Source organism: Ictidomys tridecemlineatus, chromosome 2 (assembly GCF_052094955.1).
Source record: "Ictidomys tridecemlineatus isolate mIctTri1 chromosome 2, mIctTri1.hap1, whole genome shotgun sequence".
NCBI classification, from domain to species: Eukaryota; Metazoa; Chordata; class Mammalia; order Rodentia; family Sciuridae; genus Ictidomys; species Ictidomys tridecemlineatus.
This window is the reverse complement of record NC_135478.1, coordinates 142,445,289-142,471,538: the sequence shown is the minus strand read 5'-3', so window position 1 is coordinate 142,471,538 and position 26,250 is coordinate 142,445,289. Positions and strand designations below refer to the sequence as shown.

The 26,250-nt window shown below is 36.6% G+C and overlaps 1 protein-coding gene across 14 annotated transcripts in view; it reads left to right on the top strand.

Moving 5' to 3' along the window:
- Bbs9 (Bardet-Biedl syndrome 9) overlaps positions 1-26,250 on the top strand; it is a 459,963-nt gene that overhangs the window by 392,642 nt on the left and 41,071 nt on the right. The window contains exon 22 of one of the 14 annotated variants that reach the window (XM_078039873.1): positions 4,192-4,753. The exons of the other annotated variants lie outside the window; for them this stretch is intronic. Within the exon in view, the coding sequence (XP_077895999.1) occupies positions 4,192-4,211 (20 nt within the window). The 3' untranslated portion in view covers positions 4,212-4,753. Of the gene's footprint in view, positions 1-4,191; positions 4,754-26,250 lie in introns of those variants that run through there. 14 annotated transcript variants of the gene reach the window in all.

Here is a 26,250-nt window from a genome sequence, read left to right as displayed (position 1 = left end):
TTGTTTGGGGAATAAATATTTACAATTGTTATGTCTTATTAATGTATGATTCATACTTAAGCAGTATGAAATGTCCTTCTATATCTCTTCTGACTATCTTTTGTTTGAAGTCCACTTTATCTGATATGAGGTTAGAATCCCCTATTTGTTTATTCTGTCCTATGAGTAGAATGACTTTCCTCATCCTTTCACCTTCAGTCTATGGATGTCTTTTCCAATAAGATGAGTCTCTTTAAGGCAGCATATTGTTGGGTCTTCCTTTTTAATCCAATCTGCCAGTCTATGTCTTTTAGGCCATTAATATTCAAGGTTATTATGGAAATATGATTTGTATTCCTAGTCATTTTGGATTTTACTTGACTTGATTTCTCCTTTGGTTTCTTTTTTAGTGGAATTCCTCCCTTTGTTGATTTTCATTATTGTTTTTTATTTCCTCCTTATGGAATATTTTTGTCAAGAATGTTCTGTAGCGCAGGCTTTTTTGCTATAAATTCTTTTAACTTTTGTTTATCATGGGAGGTTTTTATTTCATCATCAAATCTGAAACTTAATTTTTCTGGATATAAGATTCTTGGTTGGCGTCCATTTTGTCTCAGAGCTTGCTATATCTTGTTCCTAGCTTTGAGGGTCTAGATTGAGAAATCTGCAGAGATTCAAATTGGTTTCCCCTATATAGAATCTGAAACCTTTCTCTTGCAGCTTTTAAAATTCTATCTTTATTTTATATCTAGGCATTTTCATTATAATGTGCCTTGGTGTAGATCTGTTGTAATTTGGTGTCCTGTAAGCCTCTTGTATTGGATTTTCCAATTCATTCTTCATCGTTGAGAAATTTTCTGATATTATTTCATTGAAGAAATTGTGCATTCTTTGGTTTGTATCTCTGTGCCTTCCTCTATCCCGATAAATATTAGATTTGGTCTTTTTGATGTTATCCCATAATTCTTAGATGTTCTGTTCATGGTTTCTTATCATCTTTACTGTTTGGTTTACTTTATTTTTAAGAGTAGATATTTTGTCTTCATTGCCTGAGTTGCTTTCTTCCAAGTGCTATAGTCTGTTGGTGATGCTTTCTGTTGAGTTTTTTTTCTTTTGGTTTATTATTTCTTTCATTTCAAGGATTTCTGTTTGGTTTTATTTCAGAATTTTCCCTCTTTCTTGAAGTAATCTTTGCTACCTGTATTTGCTCTCTCATCTCTTTGTTGGAGTGATCAATTGTTGCCTGTATTTGCTCTCTTATGGCATTGTTTGATCTGCAGATCACTCAAATTTTGTCCATTCTGAACTCCTTCTCTGAAATTTTACCTACTGTGCTTCAATTACTTCTATTATTGTATCGTCTTGGTTTGTTTTGGGCACTTTCTTCCCTTATCTTTTCATGGTTTCCATGTCTTCCCTTCTAGCAGTGCAGATCTGAGGTATTATAGTTTCTGCCTTATAATCTTATGGTGTCCCTGCAGGTTATTGATGTCTTGCCTTTAAGAGGGAGATCAATATTAACAGCACCCAATGCAAACAATATACAGCCTTAAACCAAAGAGATCCCATTTAGATGATTACAGTTTTATCACAGTAAACAGGAATGATGTGTTCAATTATTATTTGCAATATAAACAGTAGGTTTACAAAAGGGTCTACAGATTCTAATGGTGGACAAAGAGAAATAGGGGTTGTAGGATGTGATGTTCATGAAGTAGACGGTCATAATATAGAGGTATTAGCTCATAGAAAGAGTAGAAGCTGAATCAAAAGAAGTTGGCTGTTAACAGAAGAGAGAAAGAGTTGGCCCAGTGCAAGGAACTCTACTGCCTCTGCAACAAAATGGTGGCTGTTAGCACACCTAGCAGGGATACCTCTGGTGTATCAAAGCTGCAGGGACTTTGGTTATAGTCTTTTGGAACCTGGCTGTTGTCTCTAGATGGAAGTGTCCACAACTGTATTTGGTGGTAGGGTAGCGTCAAACCTGTAAGTACCTTGGTTTTGGGCTTCCAGCCACTGACCAGTATCCCAAGATAGAAGCTGCCACAACTAAAGATGGTGGTAGCAGCAGCGGGGGCACCCTTAGAGGTGTCTCAAGATGGTAGCAACCATTTTTAGAGATGGGGTTGAACTGGCAAGTCAAAGGACTGCTTTGGCAGCCTGTTTGGAGAAGCAGTGCTGTGGTGTGTGGGTGTGGTCCTCAGAGTGGTGTGAAGTCCTGTTCTTGGTACCAGGCCTGGGCTCTTTGCGGTTTGGCAGGGTAGTCCTGGGCCTGGGCCTGGGCTTGAGTCCCGTGCTGGTTGGCAGGGCTATCCTGGGCCTGCCTGGGCTCTGCAAGGGTCAGCAAGACATCCTGTACATATTTTGAAAAGGTAAGTTATATGTGAATTAAATCCCAATAAAGTTATTTAAAACAGCCTTTTTTTAGTAGAAGATGAAAGTGTTCTTTGTACAAGTTCAGAAAATTCAGATAAGCAAAAAGAAAATTTAAAATTACTATTACTCTAACCACCATGAAGTAAATATGAGATCAAGTACATGTGTACTTGTACATACCTATCTGTGTATATACATATCCTTATAGTATGCATATAAGGATATGAATACACATACATATATGTATCCTTATATACACAGATACATATGTGTATGTGTATTCATATCCTTATAGTCTTTTTTCTTTGCATGTGTATACTTCTATTTTGTAAAACTGGAAATGTTGTACCTACTGCTTTACACTCTACTTTTAAAACTTTCATTATGTTATCTCATTATTATATAGTGTACAATATTTTAATGATTGTATACTTAACTTGTCTCTTTTTGTGAAGCATGTAAACTGTTTCTGTTGATGGTATGATACACAATTATGTGGTGACTATTCTTATACCTAAATCTGTGTTTATTATGATAAATTTATGTTTTTCCATGAGTATGGGTTTCTTTGAAAAGATATGGATCTGGTTATTTTACTTCCTCGCTTTAAAAGACTTTATAGTTTTCTACTATGTAAAATTGAAAGTCCTAAGCCTGAAATACAATGTTCTTTATTAAGGAGATCCACATTTTCCTTCTAGCCATATTCCCTACATTTTCTTTCTTAAGAGCCTTTACTGATACTAAACTTCTCAGTAGTCTCCAAGTATACCATGGTTTTCAGGTTTCTCTGTTATAAAGAGTCTCATTGCTCTGGGTAGACAGTTTGGGCCTGGTAATAAAATTACTATGAATTTCTGAAGGCCCAAGCTGAATTGATGTTCCACAAAGCATTCCATGGACCTTCTTGCATTACTGTTCACTCCTTTCTCTGTATTCCCTGATACCCTGGATATATGGCTATTTTAGTACATCTCATAGAGTATCATCACTTTGTATTTCTATTCTGTCCCTCATACCACTTAGATTTTATTGTATACTTCCCTGTGATCTCAGTATCCCACTTCCCCCCCACACACACACACAGCTGATACCATATATTTTTAAACTTTTATTTTGAAATAATCATGACTCACAGGAACATATCTACAGTTGTACATGCAATCCCAGAAGTGGTGACATCTTATACAACTAGTACAACATCAAAACTAGGAAGTTGACATGGGCATACCATATATTTTTGGAATCAATGAGGATTTTTGTAAAAAGTACAAACCTTGAACTAGGTATAAGTTTTGGGCTTCTAGAAAGGGTGATGGTAAATCCTGAAGATGGAACTTGTGGTCTGAGCAAGATAAGTCTGTAGATAAGCATGTTAAGGTTCAGCTTAGAAAGTCATTGGGAACAGTAGTCAGAAGCAGTAGATATAGGACCTGAGAGGCTGAACAAAATGATTAAGCATGATAAAGATGGTAATAGGGGCTGTTGTTGGTTTGTAATTTGTGTCTTTGTGACCTACATGGCTATGTTTTAGAAATACTAATCAATGATGGTATGCAGAATGGAGGGAAGTGTGAAATAAGGAATGATATAAAAAGATATATGTCAGGCTATGGTTGTCACTCAGAGGTGGAGTGCTCGCCTACCATGTGTGAGGCACTGGGTTTGATCCTAAGTACCACATAAAAATAAAAATGAAGATATTATGTCCATCTATAACTAAAAAATAAATATTTTTTAAAAAAGAAAGAAAAGACATATGTCTACATCTGTCTCTGAGAAATTTTAGATTAAGGGTAAGACTGAAGCAGGAAAAATGCATTTTGGTATCCTCAGGCTGGAGTCATCATCGATAACCTTGCACCGGATTGAATCCTCTGAGGGGGTAAAGTCATGACGAGTGGAGCACCCAGGATTTGAGACCCAGCTGAAGAACTGTGGTTGGGAACAAGAAGACGACTAAAGAGACCAGTGAATTTCAAAGATCTCACAGAAGAAGTAGTGTCAGTACTATCAAGGACAACAGATGGTCAGGAAAAATCTAGTGGGGGAAAAAAAACAATATAAGAAAGCCGATGGAAGAAAAAGTAAGCTTTTGTCAGATGCTTGTAGTCAGGTGGTGTGGCAAGATGAAAGTGCTACAATCCAATGTTTGTTTTAAATAAGAAGATTTGGGGAGGCTGAAGGAATAAGGTAGAATATATGTAGACTGCAGAGAGTTAGCATTTGAGAAGAGAAAAAGTGTGAACCTGGATATGCATTGGGATGTAGAGAGATTAATCAAATAAAAAAGAGGCAAATGTAGTAAAGTTCAGCCACACAGGCTTTAGAGAAGTAGTTTATAGTAATTTGTGAAAGAGCAGGAAAAGATGAATGGCGAGATAGTAACCTGAAGTTGATTTGTATTAGCCCCTGGAAGAAAGATAAACTTGGCAATTTCATAGTTGTACAACTGTTTATTCTGTTGAAGTCATAGTTTTCTCACTTGAAAAACTGATAACACTTCCTTGTTTTGAAAAATACATATTGTTTCAAAATTATTTGAAAATCAAACTGTATTGTGTAAGTAAAGGAAGCATTCATTTATTAATAGGATGTACATTCTTATTTGTTGTAATAGACCATCATGACATGAATGGAAGATTAGTAGAAGAGTATTTGAGTCTAGGATTAGAGTTGGATTTGGCAGAAGAAGCAATTAGAAGGAGTTGGAGAGGAAGGTCTCCCATCAAAGACCCAACAGAATAACATTCTCTCTGTGTGTACTTAGCAAATACTTGTTGATAGACATGCTGGCTAGTAACTAATTACAATGTGATGACCAAAGACCAGCTTCTTGGAAGTAAGGTTGTTAATACAGGAATAGAATACCAGGGGAGTTTGAGGAATTTCCTTCCCTGCAGATGTTTATACTAATGTGACTACTCAACAATCCAAAGATAATTTGGGAAAAACCCTGCCTGAAAGTGAGGGAGATACATTAAGTAACTTTTAAAGAATATCACTATTTCTATTTCTTCAATAATGCCATACTGTGAAATTTGTAAATGTCCATTTTTTTTTTTGGTCACCCAGCTATCTATGCAAACTGTATTTTCCTGTAGGCTACTCTCATGTGAAATATCACAGCGGAATCTCTGACTGCATGCAGTTTTCAGTAACCTTAAAAATCACATAACTTAGGCGCCCTCTCCCCACTAAAAAGTACTTCAATAACAGGAGCATCCCTCAGGAAGACAGTTATCTCTGAAGCTATCATATCAAAAATAACTTTTCTGGGCTGGGATTGTGGCTCAGTGGTAGAGTACTCGCCTACTGCCAGTGAGGCACAGGTTTAATCCTCAGCACCAAATAAAAATAAATAAATAAAAATAAAGGCATCATGTCCACCTACAACTAAAAATACTTTTAAAAATAACTTTTCTTACATATTCTATGGACATTTGGGATTTCTTTGTTTTCAAATATGAGGATGAAAAATGGATATATTTATTCTAACAGTTGCTGGCAGTGAGAGCAAAATTATGGGCTTTCTATTGGGCACCTACAAACATGAAACTTTTTTAAAAAAAAAAGTTCAAAAAACTTTTTTTTGGAGGAAAAAAACCTCTTAAATTCAGTTTCTGCTTCCTTAGTGAATTTATTTTCAATAGTCATGCTTTATTGGTTCACCTCAAACTTATAATAAATATTCATATTTTTCCCTTAAACTTCTGTTTCCACTATCTACTAATTCTGTGAAGAATTCAGTTTCAACAATAAAATGATTCTATTTCTCTAGTTTCACTTTAAATTCACAAATATTATTAAAATTGAATTAATTTTTTCATTTTCCTTTAGATTTGTAGGGTGCCCAGATAAGGTATTTTCTTTGCTTTAAAGCAATTTGTTAACCAGTTACTTATGTGAAACAGTCATTAAGACTTATTATGAGGTTTCCAAGATGGCAGAGTAGAGGAGAACCCGTTACTGGCGTGACTCCTAGTGAGCGGTCAGAAGTTTTTCCCCACAGAAGCTCCCATTCACGAATTTAAGCTTCATGGAGCGTGTGACAGGATTTTAAACAAGGTTTGTTGCAAGTGTAGCCCAGAATGCAGGGAAACCAGAGTCACTCTTTGCTGCCTAAGCCGGCCAGCAGCATGGCCTGGGAACCTGCCGCAGATGGGCGGAGATTTTGAGTGCCACGGAGTTCTGGCAGTGTAGACACAGGGTTACTGATGCTTTAGGGCTGGAGCATGCCACACTGCCACCTGCATGACGGCAGGTCACCGGACGGAGGACCGAATTCTGGACTTAGCGTAGGAACAGCCTAGCTCCCTCCACTTCACCAGACACCCTGGGCAAAAACAGGCGGTCGCCTTCTTGGAAAATCAACCTCTTCAACTTTTGATGGGTGTAGCTGACGACGAAATGGGCATCTGAACAGGTGTGTTATTACCAGCCTTCCCTCTCCCCAGCTATGATAACTCAAAACCGTTCTCAACAGCTTTTTTTTTAAAAAAATCTTTGTTTATTTTTAATGTGGTGCTGAGAATTGAACCCAGTGCCTCATGCATGCTAGGTGACTGCGCTACCACTTGAGCCACATCTCCAGCCCCTCTCGCCAGCTTTTAGCAGGCATAGCTATCAGAGCAGAGTGCAACTGAGAAGGTACCTGATCTCCAACTCTCCCTCCCCCTGCTGTGATAACTCAAAACCTTTTTCACCAGCTTTCAGTGGGCGTGGCTATCAGAGGGAATACAACAGAACAGGTTGCCGGTTTCCAACTCCCCCTCTCCCCACCTGTGATGACTTGGTGACTACCCAACACAGAGATAGCACTCAGTTGATCAGAACCTCAGGACAGCCAGGGTACCACCCACCCAGAGTCAACTCAAGGCTACAGACAAGAGATACATCAACTGAGGCCTGGTGGGCAGGAGAGGGGAGGGCGATAGAGACCAAGAACAGCCCAAAGGGACCGGGATTGGAGAGGCACCCGGCAGGGGAGGAAGAGCCGCCTCACAGGGATTGCTTCCACCACCCTGAGGGCAGTGACTCAACCTGGAATGCACAACACCACCTACTGGAAGAGAAGAAAACAGAATTCTTAGAGTGCATATTTTTCCCTTCTTTCCTTTTTCTTTTTATGTTTTCTTCTCTCTTTTTCTCCCTCTTTTTTTCATACATTTCTCTCTCTTTTCCCCCCTTTTTTCTTCTTCTTTTCTTATTACTTTTATTCCTCCTTTTCTTCCTCTCTCAACCTCCTAAGTGTTACTATTTCTACTGCCTGTAATTTACTAAATACAAATAAGTGTGTGTTTCTATGCTTCTTATTGTCCTCCCACATACTTAACTAACCTAAAATACCTCCTGTCTATTCTCCTTCTAATAACCCCCTTCATTAGAGTTCTCATCCAAAGTAGCTAAGATATATTAACCCCATACCCTCACATCTTTCTCCCTTAACATAAAGTCCTATGCCCGACCCTCAGCTCTCTGTACGCCACCAGAAACTGTATGCCTTTTATGAAACTATGAATGTATTTTAAATAATAATTGAATCCATCATCTCTAGACATAGAGACTAACTATAAATGTATTAACAACAAAAACAAGCTCATAGATGATGAATAGTTGATATTGGGAACTGTTCGCATTGTTTCCCATCACAAAGGAGAGATTTCAGAACTATGTAAGAGCAATACAAATCTATAGGGGAAAAACAATAACCCAACAGTCACACAGAGCTGGAAAGAAACGTGAGCAACATGAAAAGACAAGGAAAGAAAGGACCACAAAAAAAGGCAGGACAATTCAACATTAGAAGAGGTAACATCTACAGCAGAAAGAATGTCAGATAAAGATTTCAGGATATACATGGTCAGATGATCTGGAATCTCAAGGAAGACATTAGACAGCAAATGCAGACAATGAAAGATCACTTTGACAATGAATTATATAAACAAATCCAAGAAGCAAAAGATCAACTCTACAGTGAGATAGAGGTTATACAAAAAAAAAAAAAAAAAGAAATCCTAGAAATGAAGGAAATGATAAACCAAATTAAAAACTCAAAAACTCAAATGAGAGTATCACAGCAGAGTATAACACTTAGAAAACAGAACCCCAGACAATGAAGACAACCTATATCATACAGTGTAGTGAGACTGATAAGAAACCACGAGCAGCACATCCAAGAGATATGGGATAGCATAATGAGACCAAATTTAAGAGTTATTTGGATAGAGGAAGGTATAGAGGTCCAAACCAAAGGAATGAACAATCTATTCAATGAAATAATATTAGAAAACTTTCCAGAAATGAAGAATGAAATGGAAATCCAAATCCTAGAAGCCTGCAGGATGCCGAATGTGCAAAATCACAAGAGATCCACACCAAGACACAATATAATGAAAATGCCCAACATACAGAATAAGGAGAGAATTTTAAAAACCATAAGAGAAAGGAAGCAGATTACATTTACGAATAAACCAATTAGGTTAATGGCTGATCTTTCAACACAGACTCTGAAAGCTACAAGATCCTGGAACAACATATTTCAAATGCTGAAAGATAATGGGTTCCAACCAAGAATCTTGTAACCAGCAAAATTAAGCTTTAGGTTTGAAGATGAAATAAAGACCTTCCACAATAACAAAAGTTGAAAGAATTTGCAACTAGAAAACTGGCACTTCAAAACATCCTTGGAAAAATATTACATGAAGAGGAAATGAAAAATAACAATGAAAACCAACAGTGGGAGGTAGTACAGTAAAGGAAAAACTAATCAAAGAGGAAAAACAAATCAAGTTAAATAACAAAAATAAACAAATATGGCTGGAAATAGAAACTATATCTCAATAATAACCCTAAATGTTAATGGCTTAAACTCACCAATCAAAAGACATAGGCTAGTAGACTGGATTTTTAAAAAAAGATCCAACAATATGCTGCCTAAATGAGACTCATCTGATAAGAAAAGACACACACAGACTGAAGGTGAAAGTTTGGGAAAAATCATACCACTCACATGGACCTCGGAAGCAAGCAGGGGTGTCCATACTCATATCAAATAAAATAGACTTCAAGCCAAATAATCAAAAGGGATAAAGAAGGGCACTACATACTGCTCAAGGGAATCATACACCAACAAGACATAACAATCATTAATATATATGCCCAAATCAATGGTGCAGCTGTGTTCATCAATCAAACTCTTCTCAAGTTCAAGAGTCAAATAGACCACGACACAATAATCATGGGTGATTTTAACACACCTATCTCCCCATTGGACAGATCTTCCAAACAAAAGTTGAATAAAGAAACTATAGAATTCAATAACACAATTAATAACTTAGACTTAATTGACTTATACAGAATATATCAACCAACATCAAGCGGATACACTTTTTTATCAGCAGCACATGGATCCTTCTCAAAAATAGACCACATATTATGCCACAGGGCAACTCTTAGCAAATACAAAAGAGTAAAGATACTACCATGCATTTTATCTGATCATAATGGAATGAAATTGGAAATCAACAATAAAATAAGGAAGAAAAATTCCTACATCACATGGAGAATGAACAACATGCTACTGAATGAACAATGGGTTATAGAAGACATCAAGGAGGGAATTAAAAAATTCTTAGAGGTAAATGAAAACACATAACATACAAAATCTCTGGGACACTACGAAAGCAATACTAAGAGGAAAATTCATTGCATGAAGTTTATTCCTTAAAAGAAGAAAAAGCCAACAAATAAACGACCTCACATTACATCTCAAAGCCCTAGAAAAAGAACAAATCAGTTGCAAATGCAGTAGAAGGCAAGAAATAATTAAAGTTAGAGCTGAAATCAATGAAATAAAAATAAAAGAAAAAATTGACAAAACTAAAAGTTGATTATTTGAAGAAATAAATAAGATTGATAGACCCTTAGCCATGCTAATGAAGAGAAGAAGAGAGATAACCCAAATTACTAGCATATGGGATGAAAAAGGCAATATCACAACAGACGCTAAAGAAATACAGAAGATAATTAGAAATTATTTTGAAACCTTATACTCTAATAAAATAGAAGATAGTGAAGGCAATGATAAATTCTTTAAGTCATGTGATCTGTCCAGATTGAGTCAGGAAGATATACACAACTTAAACAGACCAATATCAAGTGAGGAAGTAGAAGAAGCCATCAAAATATTACCAACCAAGAAAAGCCCAGGACTGGACGTATATACAGCTGAGTTTTAAAAGACCTTTAAAAAAGAACTAATACCAATACTCTTCAATCTATTTCAGGAAATAGAAAAAGAGGGAGTACTTCCAAATTCATTCTATGAGGCCAATATCACCCTGATTCCAAAACCAGACAAAGACACCTCAAAGAAAGAAAACTTCAGACCAATATCTCTAATGAATATAGATGCAAAAATCCTCAATAAAATTCTGGCAAATCGGATACAAAAACATATCAAAAAGATTGTGCACCATGATCAAGTGGGATTCATCCCTGGGATGCAAGGATGATTCAACATATGGAAATCAATAAATGTAATTTATCATATCAATAGTCTTAAAAAACCATATGATCATCTTGATAGATGCAGAAATAGCATTTGATAAAATATAGCACCCCTTTATGTTCAAAACACTAGAACAACTAGGGATAACAGGAACTTACCTCAACATTGTAAAAGCTATCTAAGATTCAGGCCAGTATCATTCTAAAATGAGAAAAAATCTGGAACAAGACAAGGATGCCCTCTCACCACTTCTATTCAACATAGTTCTTGAAACACTGGCCAGAGCAATTAGACAGATGAAAGAAATTAAAGGAATAACTATAGGAAAAGAAGAACTTAAACTAGCACTTTTTGCTGATGATATGATTCTATACCTAGAAAACCCAAAAAACTCTACCAAGAAACTTCTAGAACTAGTAAATGAATTCAGCAAAGTGGCAGGATATAAAATCAACACCCATAAATCAAAGGCATTTCTGTATATGAGTGACAAATCCTCTGAAAAGGAAATGAGGAAAACTACCCCATTCACAATATCCTCAAAAAAAAAATAAATAAAATACTTAGGAATCAACTTAACAAAAAAAGTGAAAGATTTATACAATGAAAACTATAGAACCCTAAAGAGAAAAATTGAAGAAGACCTTAGAAGAAAGGAAAGATCTACCTTGCTCATGGATAGGCAGAATTAATATTATAAAAATGACCATACTACCAAAAGCACTATAAAGGTTCAATGCAATTTCAATCAAAATCCCAATGGCATTCCTCATAGGAATAGAAAAAGCAATCATGAAATTCATCTTGAAAAATAAGAGACCCAAAATAGCTAAAGCAGTTCTAAGCAGGAAGAGTGAAATAGGTGGTATCGCTATACCAGACCTTAAACTATACTACATAGTAATAGTAACAAAAACAGCATGCTACTGGCACCAAAACAGGCTGGTAGACCAATGGTACAGAATAGAGGACACAGAATCACAACTACCTTATATTAGACAAAGGTGCCAAAAGCATGCACTGGAGAAAGGATAGCATCTCCAATAAATGGTGCTGGGAAAACTGGAAATCCATATGCAACAAAATGAAATTGAATCCCTATCTCTCACCATGCACAAAAGTTAACTTAAAATGGATCAAGGATCTAGGAATTAAACCAAGAGACTCTGTGTGTAATAGAAAAAAAGTAGACCCTAATCTCCATCACGTGGGGCTAGGCCTCAACTTCCTTAATAAGACACCTATAGCACAAGAATTAAAACCAAGAATCAACACATGGGACTGATTCAAACTAAAAAGTTTTTTCTCAGCAAAAGAAGTAATATGTTCAATTCAATTGAGTCAAATGTATGAAAGATGATATATCATGAGCTTTGTAATGTTTTGAACAACCAATAAAAAAATAAAATAAAAAAAAGAAGTAATATGTGAGGTGAATAGGGGGCCTACATCCTGGGAACAAATTTTTATCCCTCATACATCAGATAGAGTTCTAATCTCTAGGGTATATAAAGAGCTCAACAAGATAAGCACCAAAAACACACAAATAATCCAATCAATAAATGGGCTAAGGACCTGAACAGACACTTCCCAGAAGAGGATATACAATCAATCAAGAAATATACAAAAAATGCTTATCATCTCTAGCAATCAGAGAAATGCAAATTAAAACTACTCTAAGATACCATCTCACTCCAGTAAGAATGGTAGCCATTATGAAGACAACAACAATTGCTGGCGAAGATGTGGGGAAAATGGTACACTCATACACTGCTGGTGGGACTGCAAATTGGTGCAGCCAATTTGGAAAGCAGTATAGAGATTCCTTGGAAAACTGGGAATGGAACCACCATTTGACCCAGTTATTCCTCTTCTCAGACTATACCCAAAGGACCTAAAAACATTATACTACAGGGAAATAGCCACATCAATGTCTATAGCAGCACAATTCACAATAGCTAAACTGTGGAGTCAACCTAGATGTCCTTCAGTGGATGAATGGGTAAAAAAAATGTGGCATTTATACACAATGGAATATTACTCAGCACTATAAAAGAATAAGTTTATGGCATTTACAGGGAAATGGATGGCATTAGAGAAGATTATGCTAAGTGATGTTAGCCAAACCCAAAAAAACAAATGCCCAATGTCTTCTCTGATATAAGGGGGGGGGTGACTAAAAATGGGGTAGGGAGGGAGAGCATGTGAGGAAGATTACCTCTAGATAGGGAATAGGGGTGGGAAGGAAAGTGAGGGAGAAGGGGAATAGCATGGATGGTGGAAGGAGACCCTCATCATTATACAAAATACATGTATGAAGATGTGACTTTGGTGTCAACATATCTTATATACAAACAGAGATATGATAAATTGTGGTATAAAGGTGTATTAAGAATTGAAATGCAAAAAAAATAATGAGAGCTCATGTATAATGGCATAATTTTGTGTGAACATACTTTACATACAGAGTTATGAAAAATTGTGCTGTGAATGGATAATTAATGTTGTAATGCATTCCGCTATTGTCATGTATGTAAGAAATTTTAAAAAAGACTTATTATATGTCACATTATTTTCTTTTCCCCCCTATTTTTATTGGCACATTATAGTTGTACATAATGTTGGGAGTTGTCATTATATATTCATACATGCACATATCATTGTTTTCTTTTAAAAAATTTAAATGCATTTATGATGAGAGTATTTACATGTATATGGGGCAGACCCAACAATTGGGCCCATTCCTATTACTTAGTCACTTTTAATTCTGGGGAATGTAACTTTCCAAAAATAGGAATGCTTTACTTTTGACACTGCTTAGCCATGACAAGGAAAGATGACATTCTTTCAGAATTGTCATGCTGAATGAAGCCAGGTCCATGCTGCCAACCTTTTAAAAAAATCTTTTGATACTAAACTTTTTATTTAAAAAAAAACATTTTTAGTGTGTTTGTTCCAATAAATTGTTGGACGAGTCAAAAACTCTTCTGATTTATACATAGTGTGGATAACAGTTAAAACTTTAAATAAAACAAGTTCTCATTTCTGATGTTTCTTAGTGCGTATAAAATTCCTATTCTAAAAAGTAAACATCTTTCATTGTTCAGAAGAATGTTTCAACTCCATGCTTTTTTAAAAATAATTATCTTTTTATTATTAAAATGCTTAATTTTTAAAAAACAAATATTTTAGTTAACTAGAATTTTTGTATTCCTTTCAAGTCTGCTTTCTGAACCAGAGTTCAGGATTATACAGTAAATGTTACCTACAAACAGTGATGTCATTCCCTTGCTCTCAGAAGCCATGATTTATGCTAATACTAATAGGTAGTTTTTATTTAGTTCAGGTGTTTGCACATTGGTTGAACTAAGATATTTTTGGCATTTGTTTAAAATAGTCTTAGAAACGACTACACATGTAAATAAGAAGCAAATACATTGTCCTAGTGAATATCAAGGTAAGGGGGGAGACCAGGCTCCAGTTTATTGCCACTGTAGTCACAAACAAAAATCATGGCAGGTAGGTGCAGAAGTCTGGCTGGGTTTCAATGAAAAAGATGAAGTTCAATAAAGCACATCTTATAAACAAATACTCAGTATACACGACTGCATACTTGTGCAAATAAATACCTCATGTTTTTAAATCTTTTTTTAAAGACATATTTCCTTTCAGAATTAAGTAAAACACCAGACTGTGATGATTTTTTAAATTTAATATGTAAACTCATACAAAAATCAATAAGTTATATACTTTCTCTGTTATTTACATTAAAAATCACATGATATACCACCCAAGATTCAGAACCCTAAGGTGATTTGTGAGTGATTACTCTGGGAAGGTGTTGTTCTAGGTACTGAGGCACAGTGGTGAACCAGACAGACACAATCCTGACCCTCAGGGAATTTGCATGCTGGCAGGCGACAGTCACTATACAGGAAAACAAAGTTCAAACAATGAAAAGTACAATGCAGAAAAGTAAATCAAGATGAGGGGACAAGGGCTGATTATATAAGTCTTTTTTTTTTTTTATACCAGGGATTGAACCCAAAGTCACTAACCACTGAGCAACATCCCCAGCCCTTTTAATATTTTATTTAGAGACAGGATCTCGATAAGTTTCTAAGGCTGGCTTTGAATTCAAGATCCTTCCACCTGAGCCTCCTGAGCCATGCTGGGATTAGGAGTGTGCTCTACTGCACCTGGCAATTTTTATTTATATCTTTTTTAGGACCCAAGCCTCTTTCTTTTTTTCTTCATTTAGAGAAATAAGAAGCTGTCATATTTTATTATTTGAGACAGATTTATTATGTTACTAGTTCAATTCTGTTTGGTTCCATAATATTTAGATTAGTTTATTACTGTTAATATTAAAATTGTCTGATCAAAGAATCTATTTCAGTTTTCAGAAAAGAAGCAAAGCAATTCTTGAGAAGTTTTCCTAATAAAGAAATTTAACAAACTGGCTGTAATGATCATTAAAACATTTTATGCCATAAAAATAATATTCTTATTATCTTCATTGTGCCTTTGAGTTTATTAGCGACTGTTAAAAGTCTGCTGTCTCATGGTATCATCTCTGAGGGCAGAGACTGTGATTCTCCCACATATTTAGAATTTAATACAATTGGAACTAAAAGGTATTCAACAGATCTTTGTGGAATTAATTTGAATTGAATCACTTGCTGAACCATTATTTCCTCTCTTTCTCCGTCATGCTACTCTGTTCTCTGTTGTCCCCACCCCACCTCCTGTCCCTCAACTGGCCTGTATTCTTCACTCTTGAAACTTGTGGATTTCTCCTCAAGGTTCCATGATAGTTCCTAGACCTGGGCAAATCTTTGTCTATCCTTAGATGTACTCTGTAACTAGAAATAAATGCTAAAATTAAACATAAAACTGACCTATTCCTTCTGCCTCCTTTCATGCTGTGTGACATTACCTGAGCCCTTCTCTGCTAATCAGGTTTTTGAGTGAATTTCTATCTTTTTCCCAACAGAGTTAATTTCTGTTGTTTTGCTCAAACTCAAATCTCTTTTCTCCTAAATGCACTGTTTAGTTTTTTCTGCACAGAAAACCTCTCTTCTGCTGTACCTGGGGAGCTCAAGCCTTTCCAGAGCAGACTTCACTTTCTACTACTTCACTTCAAAATTTATTGGTAATTTTATTTATCTTTTGTCTTTCTGTTCTTTCTCAGGAAAAGACATGCTTAGTCTTAGGATCAAAATCAGGCATTCCTTGGCCTGGAGGTCTCTACTTCTCCTGGCTTTCTCTCTCTATCCACTTCTCCATCTACAACTCTCCCTCCCAATTCCCCTTCCCCATTCCATCCTGGCTGCACACGTCTCCTTTGCCTTCACTCATCAAACTTCTTTCTGCCTCTGGTCTTTGCATATGCTTGAAAGTGTCTTCTATTCACTCCCAAACACCCCCACTCTGCCCTTGCCTGCTACTCTACTTCATATACACATGTTCACTGGCTAACTTGTATACATTCTCATATCTCGATTTATAGGTCACTTTCCTGTAAGAAGTCTTCTATGACTCCTGTTATTCTTGCTTATGATCTCTTGGACTTTTTCTTTATAGCTGAAATAGAATTCATATTTGGATCTTTGTTATGAGTTGTATTATTGTATTTCCCTATTATACCAGCTCTGTCTGCATGGAATGGATATCCTAACGACAACTGATGGATCAATTGCATCCCTCCTTTTCTTATTTCCTCAGAGACCTTATATCTTCAAATTAACCTCACTTGACCTGTCAGATAGTTCTTTAATGTTATTCCTTTCCCATTTCTATCCTTTCCCATTTCTAAACTTTTCTCAGTTCTCCTTTGTTTCAGTAATGCCTCCTGACTATTCATGTTATTTTATAAGCTGTCTTTTTAAAAACTCTCTTCCAGACTTATATATTGTATCAGTAACATTGTGGCCTCTTAAATATGAATTTAGAATGAAGCATATGTGAGGATTCTTGTTTTGACCCTGGAAAAAAGATTAACAACATAATGAACACATATAAGGTCCTTAAAAGGGTGAAATTTATTTATGAAATTTATCTATTTATAAAATAGGACAATTTTGTTTTCAATTAACAGCTATTTTTTATAATGCCACAGCGTTCACATATAGAGCTGATTATTAAGAAGATTATTAATAATATGATTATTAAATAAGAGAGAGACAGGATTCTTACCCTGATGGAGCTCACATTCTGTGGGGGAGACAGATAATAGACAGTTATAAAACAAAATAGGAAAATTGCAGGTTGTATTAAGTGTGGTGAAAGAAGAGTTGAGAGATTTCTTGGTGGATGAAGAGAGTTTGCAGGAAGAGCTATATCATGTACTGTTCCTTACATTCCATGCAAGGAATTTAAATGATAGTTATCCAGTGAATAGAAGGAAGCTATCAAGTAGTCTTAAGTAGGGAAGTTACATGATCTTATCTATGCTTTTAAAAATTACTATGACTGGTGTATGGGGAATGTATTGGAAAATAGCTGGAATAGAAACAGAGATAGCTAAAGAGACTATTGTAGATGTGTGAGTGAGAGGCCATTTTGATGGGTTGTGTCAAAAGAGGTAGAAACAGATCTAAGGCATATTTTAGAGGCCAAAATATATAGAACTTGGTGGTGGACTGCATGTAGGGGATGAAATAAAGGGAGGGGAAAGAAATGATTTCTGGAATATTGGCTTTAGTGATGAGGTAGACAGTACTGCTGTTGGTGAACTGGGAGAGTCTGAGGGAAGAACAGTATTGTAGGAAGTGGGTTGGGGGATGGCAGAACCAGAGGCTCAGTTTTGGCTGCGTTCCATCTGAGAGGCCTGGCTGGCATCCACTTGTAGATGTCAAGTGGACTGGAGTGCAAAGTTAAAGTCTGAACTGCAGATAGACTGTTGGGAGATGGAAGCTATTTGTGTTGTTCCAAGCTGGATGGACTCACTTATATGGGGAGAGGAAAGAGAAGGGGTCTGATCTAAGCTGAGTGACTTCCAACATCTAGAGGTCAGGTAGAAGGGCAGGAGCCAACATCGGAAATTGAGGAGAAGCAGCCAAGGAATGAGTAAGAAGAAAACTGTGAGAAAGTAGCCACATGGAAGCCAAGAGAGGGAGGATTTCCAAGGTCAGCACATGGAGCATGGTAAGGGCAGAGACAGGAGTGGCATACTTCTTCTACCTGGAGTCTTATAGGTTTTGCAACATTTCTTCTTATATATATTCATTCCTTATCACTAATGGAAAGTTTTACATGTATCTTGATAGACTTTGTTTTTTTTTTTTTTTTAGTATATAGGGATAGCCAATATAGATGATATATCAATGAGCCCATATCCCATCTTGTTTTTTCTTCAGAGGACACAGAAAAATCCCAAGTTTTCTAACTAGAGCAATTCCAAACTTATTATTTTAGGTCCAAGCTCATCATTATCTAGCTTACTTGTTCCTTCTCTTATTCCTCTTCTTTTTCTCCCTTTTGTAGCACTGGAAACTGAATCCAGGGCCTCATGCATGCTAGGCATCTTCTCTTTATTTTGAACTGTTAGCTCCAGTGTTGTGGTTTGGATGTGATGTGTTCCCCAAAAGCTCATGTGTGAGACAATGTAAGAGCATTCAGAGGTGAAATGACTGGGTTATGAGAGCCTTAACCCAACAGTGCATTAATCCCCCTAATAGGGATTAACTGAGTGGTAATTGAAGGTGTGTATGTTGTGATTGGAGTAGGTGGGCACTGGGGGCATGCCTTTAGGGTATATATTTTATATCAGGCAAGTGGAGTCTCTCTCTGCTTTCTGATCATCTTGTGAGCCACTTACCTCCACCACACTCTTCTGCTGTGATGTTTTACCTCACCTCAAGCTGGCTGTCTGTGGATTAAAATTACTCTGAAGCCATGAGTCCCCAAATAAATTTTTCCTCCTTTAAAATTGTTCTTGTCAGGTCATTTAGTCACAGAAGTGAAAAAGCTGACTAAACATTCAGTTATACCAATTTATTTACTTATTCTTTCCTTACATTCCAGGAACTTTAGCAAACAATAGAAAAACAATGGTGAGTAAAACAGACATAGTCTCAGCTGTCATGTAGCCTATATTTTCAGTTTATGAAGTAAGCATACATACATTTTGTTTTCCCAAATCTTTCTACATTAGTTAGCTTGAGATCTTTGCTGCTTGGTTCATGGATTCTAGCCTTTCCCGTTTCCCAGTATATACTGATACAGGTGAAAAACCAGCGAACTATGTCAAAAGCACTCTCAATATTACATTTGACAAAAAGTTTTGTAATTTTCACATAGCTTGTTGACCCATAAAAAGGTTAACAGCACATTTTTTTTAAAAAAATAAATTAATAAGTATTTGTAGGAAAAAATGTTCAATTACAAAATGAGATAAATACAATGAGGGCAAGAGATGATGGAGGCTCAGACCTACGAATCAACAATGGAATTGAAATCAGCAGGGCTTGGTAGTTGATTGGAGAGAAGGGTTCAGGGGGAAAAGAGGTATCAGGGAGAGCTCCATTTGGCTGGTTCCAGGTAGCTGGTGAGCCATTCATTGAAAAGGCATCTTTGGAAGAGGATAGAGTTTGAAGGGGACAGATTATGAGTTCAGTTTTGTCCGTGAGTGCTCATCCAATGTCTGCCTTTCCTGGAGAAAGGCTTCCCTGATATTCAACCCTTTGCTGACTACTCTCACTCCTAGATTAAATAATGTTAGCAATTTCATATGCTTCAACCTATTACTGTCACAGTACTGCCCAGTGGCACTTAGCTTTATACTGTTTCTCTAATTGCTCTGTGTTATAAATGAAGACATGAAATCCATGTGAGTATAAATTCCATTATGACTATTTTTGTTTATTACAACAGACAACATGTGGCAGAGAATGGTGTTTTAAAACACTGCATACTTGGATTTCCTTGAGAATATCCTAATTATGGGTTAATTCAGAATCTATAAAAAATTATTAGACAGTGGTATCTTTCAGGGCAACAGGAATGAATGAGTTTATTAATAGAGAATGAGTAATACACTCCTCAGTTCTAATGGAATTTTTTCCCTATCTGAAACTTTTTAAAAATTAAAGTTGTCAAACCCTTATCACGTATCATGTTAACTGAGCCTCAAGTGAAACACAAGAGTGATGAACTTTCAAGATTTTTCCCAGTCTGAAATTTTGCTTCTTGTGTGTTTTTCCCTTAGTACATTGTAAAACATCATCTAAGTTTGTATCTTTAATAGAATTTGATAGTCTTCTCCATAGTGTTTCTCAAATTAGCTTCAGAAATTTCAGCATTGGAAAATTGGAATTTTTATTTTCCCAGCTGTTTAAATGTAATATATTTGAAGACAGAGGCACTGTCCTGTAAGTTTATAGCCTAAATAAATCTATTTTAAAGGTGTGCTGGTCAGAGGCCAGGTGGCATAATGGGATGACATATGAGCTATTCATATTTGAAGACCTGGCACTAAATTCATCTTGAGATGCCAGGAAAATGACTTTAGAGGTGTCAATTTGCTGGAGTCCTTGGTGGGCATCTGAGAACATCACAGATCTGCTGTAAGGTCTAACATAATGTATCCTCTGTAAATTATATTGCCACATTAGCCACCTAAGGTACAAAAGGGCAGTTTGAATGACTTTAGGAGGCATTCCAAAATCTTGTTTTAATGAGTAATGAGAAGTCTAAGCTGGCCTGCAAGAAGACCTGCCTAATCTAAAGGGTTGTATGTAGGACTGGGAGTTGAAATTTAAGCTTTTCCATTTCTCTAATCTTTATCTGGCTCATCAGTTATTCAACAAGTACTTACTTAAGCCCCTTTCTGTTGTCATTTTAGGCATGAATTTTCTAACAAAACCAGTTACCTTTCCTTCCCTGGCTTCAATTCTCCTGCAAATGCCAATAATAATATTTCAAAGAAGTGTTATGAAGAACTTATTGGTACTCCAAAAAATACTATGATAACCCTGTCTTAAATACTTGTAAAATCATCTCTCAATAATCCCAAGGTGCTTAATTGGATTGCTTATCTGAAGATCTTTAGCTTTTTTTCATTTTCATCTGCCAAAAGGGTCTAGTAATTACATGCTCAGTTTCCATTTGAGTAACTTTGAATTACTTTAAAGGCCATCATCATTAATTCATATTTAATATCTGAACCTAAGCTTTCCTTATGGTAGTAATACATTGTGTGCTAGCCAGAACCATCACTTAATCTGAAAACGCATAACATGCTCAAAGGTACCAGTCAAATTTTGTTTTTTACTGTGGAAATGAAATTTAGTCAGAGACTTACCCTCTATTAACTCTACCCATTTAGTTCTACTCCTTTTGTATTTAGCTTTGGTGCTTTGTGGGGGGTTAGTGATTCATTGTCAGATGGGGCTCCAGTGAAGAGGGTAGTGACAATGGACCATGACAGCTGATGAGGGGCAATCCTGGACAAAGTGCGTCCTCTTTCTCTACCCAAGAGGAGAGTTCAGTCTGAAACTAAGCTGCACAGGGATCTGTGGCATTTCTAAGGAGTCCATCTAAGTTGATAAGCTGTTTCTAGACTCTTCTTTCCAGCCATCTTACAGTTAGCTACAGACATCCTTCATGAATTGCAGAATGCTGAGGGAGGAAGATGGTTTCACATTTGACTTTTCTTCCCCTCAATTTTTTTTCTTTACCTCTGTTAGGATCTCAGTATGCTTATGTCAGTGAGCGTCTGTGATATAATCCTCAACATGCAACATCCCAAGTTTTATGATATAGCCTGTTGATTGCTTGGTGGCACCCTTTGATGGCTCATGAAGTCAGTTCATAAAACCGAGGTGAGCCGGCAACAAATAGAAATTATTTAACTGAAAAGGTGGTTTGGAGGTAAAATATACTTTAATAATTGTGTCTTGAAATTAAAAATTTATTTATTCTACAAATATTTATGGAGTACTCTGTGCTCATTACCATACTAGAACCTGGGTATACAATGAACAAAATAAAGACTATCTTAATAAAGTATCCAGACTAGTGGGGAAGGAAATAGTACAAAAACAGCAAAAAAAGATAAACTGTGATATTATGAGGGCAGTGAGTAGGGGGTAGTGTGATAATGGTAGGTAAAGGAGGTTCTGAGACCTTTCTGAGTAGGGAAACATGTAAGGTGAGACTGGAAAGTTGGAAAAGAGCTGGCATATGACAATCCCTTGGTGGTCTCAGGAATAAGAGTGGGGATTGGAGTGTTGTACATTCCTGTTTAAGGGAACAGAACACGCAAAGGACTTGATGGAGGTAGGAAAGGAGGCCCATGTGTTTGGGGACAATGCTATGAAGTAGCATCGGTTAGGTGGGCAGGAGCCAGATTATAAAGGAGGCCTTTTTTCAAAATTTGGGCTTTATTGGAAATGAAAATTCTCGAACTGGGCCACTTTTTAGATGAATCTTTTATTTCCTAGACCAAATGAAAGGTGACAGTCTTAACCTTGAATAGCCAGTCTATATTCACAGTCCAAAATAATTGTGAGCAGAGCCAGAAGCATGTTGAAAAAGCATTTTGTTATATTCAAAAGGCCTGCCACTGCTCAGTTCTCAGGCATTTATCACTTGAAACTAAAGGAATAGAAAAGTTTAAAAGGCTGCTGCAATAACATTTGGGAAAATGAATAATTTAAAGAGAATGAAATCATGAATAATGAATTTAAAAAAAGAAACCATGCTTGTGATTAGAGATTCATAATTTTCATTTTACAGCAAAATAGAGTTGACTGCCATACATTCCTGACTGACTTGTCTAAGTACAATTAGGCCCAACACATTAGTGCCTTGATGTGCAGGGTTAGGACTGGCTTCTTGTGCCGAAGCCATTAAATTTTAATGCATTCAGGTTAAGCATAAGTGGTCACAGATGATTCATAATGCTTCTCCCTGCTTTTGGTGAAAATGATCGTCAGGAAGAGAATTGTCCCCAATGGCCACACTAATCTTTGTAGTTGATTTCCTAAACATTTTTGTGTCCGTAGGAGACCAGGAATAAACATTGCACAGCTGATGGGTAAAGCACTATGATAATTGCTCAGAAACCGCAGGAAATTTGATGATGATAAAGTAGAACTCTGTGACTCTTGACATTTATTTTTAAATTCTTAGTGTCAGGAAGATACAAGTGATATAAACTGCTCTTTAAGAATAGAATTAGTCAACAATGAGGCTTTTTTTAACCTCTTTTTCTTTTCTAAGAAATAAATGCCAAGAGTTGCCACAGTATTATAATCTCTTCATTTAGCTGTCAGGCACAGAGGCAGAACGAGCCTGCAGGGTTACCTGGCTGAAGTTTTGGACAGCAACTTAACCCAATAAAAATAGGATTATGGCTTGGACATATGAGATTTAACAGTCCAGTAATTACCCAAAAGCCCACCTGATCCAATCACTATCCAGGTACTAGAAATCTCAGCCACATATGCTGCCAGATGAGTTTCTTTATCTTATGCAACCCATAGAGACACATATGGTCTGCTCATTTCCCTCCAGAGCTTGATGTACTTCATGGCCTCCCAGTTAACTCCCAGTTACTCACCATGACTCAGGGTCGAATTATGATGTCAATTCTAGCTCTCTATCCCCTTCATTCCACTTGCCACCAGCAACTTATGCTGCTATCATTCTCATCCAGCTGCAACTCCCAGAAGGAACCATTTCCACCCCTTGTTTTCAGGTCTCCCTTGTCCCCAGCCTTGCTACTCTTCTACCTAGGATTCCTATCTTTCCTACTCCATCTAACTGACCCCTGTATTCCTTCCCAGCGCTGATATTTTCTAAGGCCATCCATGTTCCCTGCCTCTACCACAGTACCTAACATTCCTTTCTGCCTGAGTCATATCTTTGACCCTGTTTCCCCAGTACACCGTATCTACAGTCACATTGTATTATAAAGATCTTTTCTCATACCCCAACCCTGCTGTGGGCTCCATGGAGATAGGGGTTGTGTTTCTTGCTATTGGTTACCCCTAGCTCTTAGCAGAGTCTGCCCACAGGAGATGCTTGGTGAGGGATAGATCAGTGTACATAGTGTAGTAGTATGTCTTTCTTGGCTGTGATATTATGTAGAACAATTGGATCTTCTCCAAACCAGTCTAAGGTATTACACTAGATAATTCTGGGTAGGAACAAGATAATGAAACTTAATTCAGTCTTCCTATCACATTACAGACAATTTGATTGCTTCCCTTTTTAAAAGCAAACTTTTTGTTACAGACCTTTTGTTTATTGAAGAAGCATGGTTCCAACTTGTAACTCTGTGAAATTCTCATGAGAAACATTCATTAATTAGCCTAGGATTAGCTACACCTGGGCATAAGCTGTGGCTCAGGAGCTCTGAGCATCGCTTTTATCCAACCAAGGTCAAAATAAGCTGGTGCTGCTGCTTGCTTCCCCTGGCTCATTCATCACAGCTTCAGTAGAGGGGCCAAGGAAACAGTCTATTAAATAAAGCAATAGTATTTCAGGACTGGAAGAAAAATATAAAAGTCTCCATTCTAATATTCTAGGCCCTTCTGTATCAACACCATCCCAGAAAGTTAGATGTCTATTCTTCAGTATCTCTAGGGATAGGCTTCCACCGCCTCTTGGTTTTGTATTCCATTAGCTTACCAGACTTCTCATCAGGAAGGTCTTTTTCCCCTAATGTTTAGCTTTAATCCCTCCTGTTGCAATTTAATCTCATTTCCTTTTGTCCTGGCTTCAGTGGAAATAAAAGACAAATACTCACCAGCACCTGACAATCCCTAGTTGTAATTGCGGGTGTCTGGCTTCCCCCAGGCTGCTTTTGCTTTCTACTGCAATTAAAGTGAATTTTGCCTTTTTCTTCTCATGTTATTCTTCAGAGACTCTAACTTTTAAATCTTTCTCTGCTTTTATTGCAACAAGTATCAGGGACCATACATTTCAGATGCAATATTGATATATACTAATGTTAAAGATTAGTTTTCATTATTAATATATTATACACAGTCCTCATATCTAGGTCTCTTCAAAATCAAAATAGCTACCTAAAAGAAAATGAAATACTAATTTTTCTTCCTTCTGTGAAAAGGTGCCATTTGACCAAAGTTTCAGTCTTCAGACAAGACAGAATTTCATCTTCCCCAAAATTAAATGAATTGGCTTCCATTAAGTCCAATAGGTGCCATATTATATAGAACAGCCCTGAATCCTAAGCCAACCTTGAAACAGTTAACCTACAAAAAATTAAAAGGTCTAATATCTTGGACATGTAGTGATAGCAGCTACAGAAAAAACAAAGGAGACCAGTCTTAATATTCTCTTTTTTAAAATAATCCATAATGCTAAAACCTAGGCAAATGCAATGGATCTATCATTGTAAATCAAAAATACTTTCAAAATAGTACTCCAGATTGTGTTAAGTCATTGCTAGGTTTCAAATGATAAGTTTGGATAGAATGAAAGAATTTGCAAGAATATATGTAGATATTTACCAGATTTATGCCCTGGCTTTTAAGACCTCTGTGCATTTCACATTTCACTTCCACTCTAAACCAAGGTCAAGACCACTGAAATCTTAGATCTGGAAATGGGTTTATTGTTAGGATTAGTAACAGTTGTTTTGTTTTTAATTTATTATCATCATAATGGGGCCATCATTCTAAGAAACAGCCTTTGAAAGAATTTGGGATCCCCACAAACACTGGAGGTAAAATCTACATTAAAAATAACTTTTTTTTAGTCACTTCCTAACATTATTCTGATCTGAAATCAAGACATTGAATAGAATATTCAATTTTGATAACTTTATTTTATAGACCACTGTACTACTCTCTCTCTGAAAATGGAGACAGTGTGGTGTTTGTACTCCCAAAGAAATGGTGTGTGTTTTTGGCCTCTTTTCTGGTACATTAAAAGCAACTTTTTATACTGGTCTAATGTAAAATTGATTCTTATGTGAATAACCCAATCCTCATGCCTATTGAGTTGCATGCATGGGTCAGTTTAGCTGCAGCATGTGCTGTAAGTGATGGTGAAGGGAAGGAATGTCAGTAGGAGTGCAGCACAATGCCTGTGCCAGTCTGCATTCAGTGCTAAAGCAGAGTCATGAAATGTGAAGCAAGAGCTTCTTTGAACAGTGTTTGCTGTGGGCCTTGTTGCAGGATTGCAGTATTTGAGAAAGCGCTAGCTAAAACTTCAGATCTCCAAATGTGGCTGCCAATAAGATCAAATACTTACCAAAACTTATGCTTTATTCATTTTAGCTTTCAAAGACTTGGGAAAAAAATCTTGCCTGGAATTCATCAATTAAAAAAAATTCATTTTTTTTTACTGAATCCCACTTTAAAGATGAAAATTTTGTCTTATTTTAAGCAATCTTCTCCCCCTTT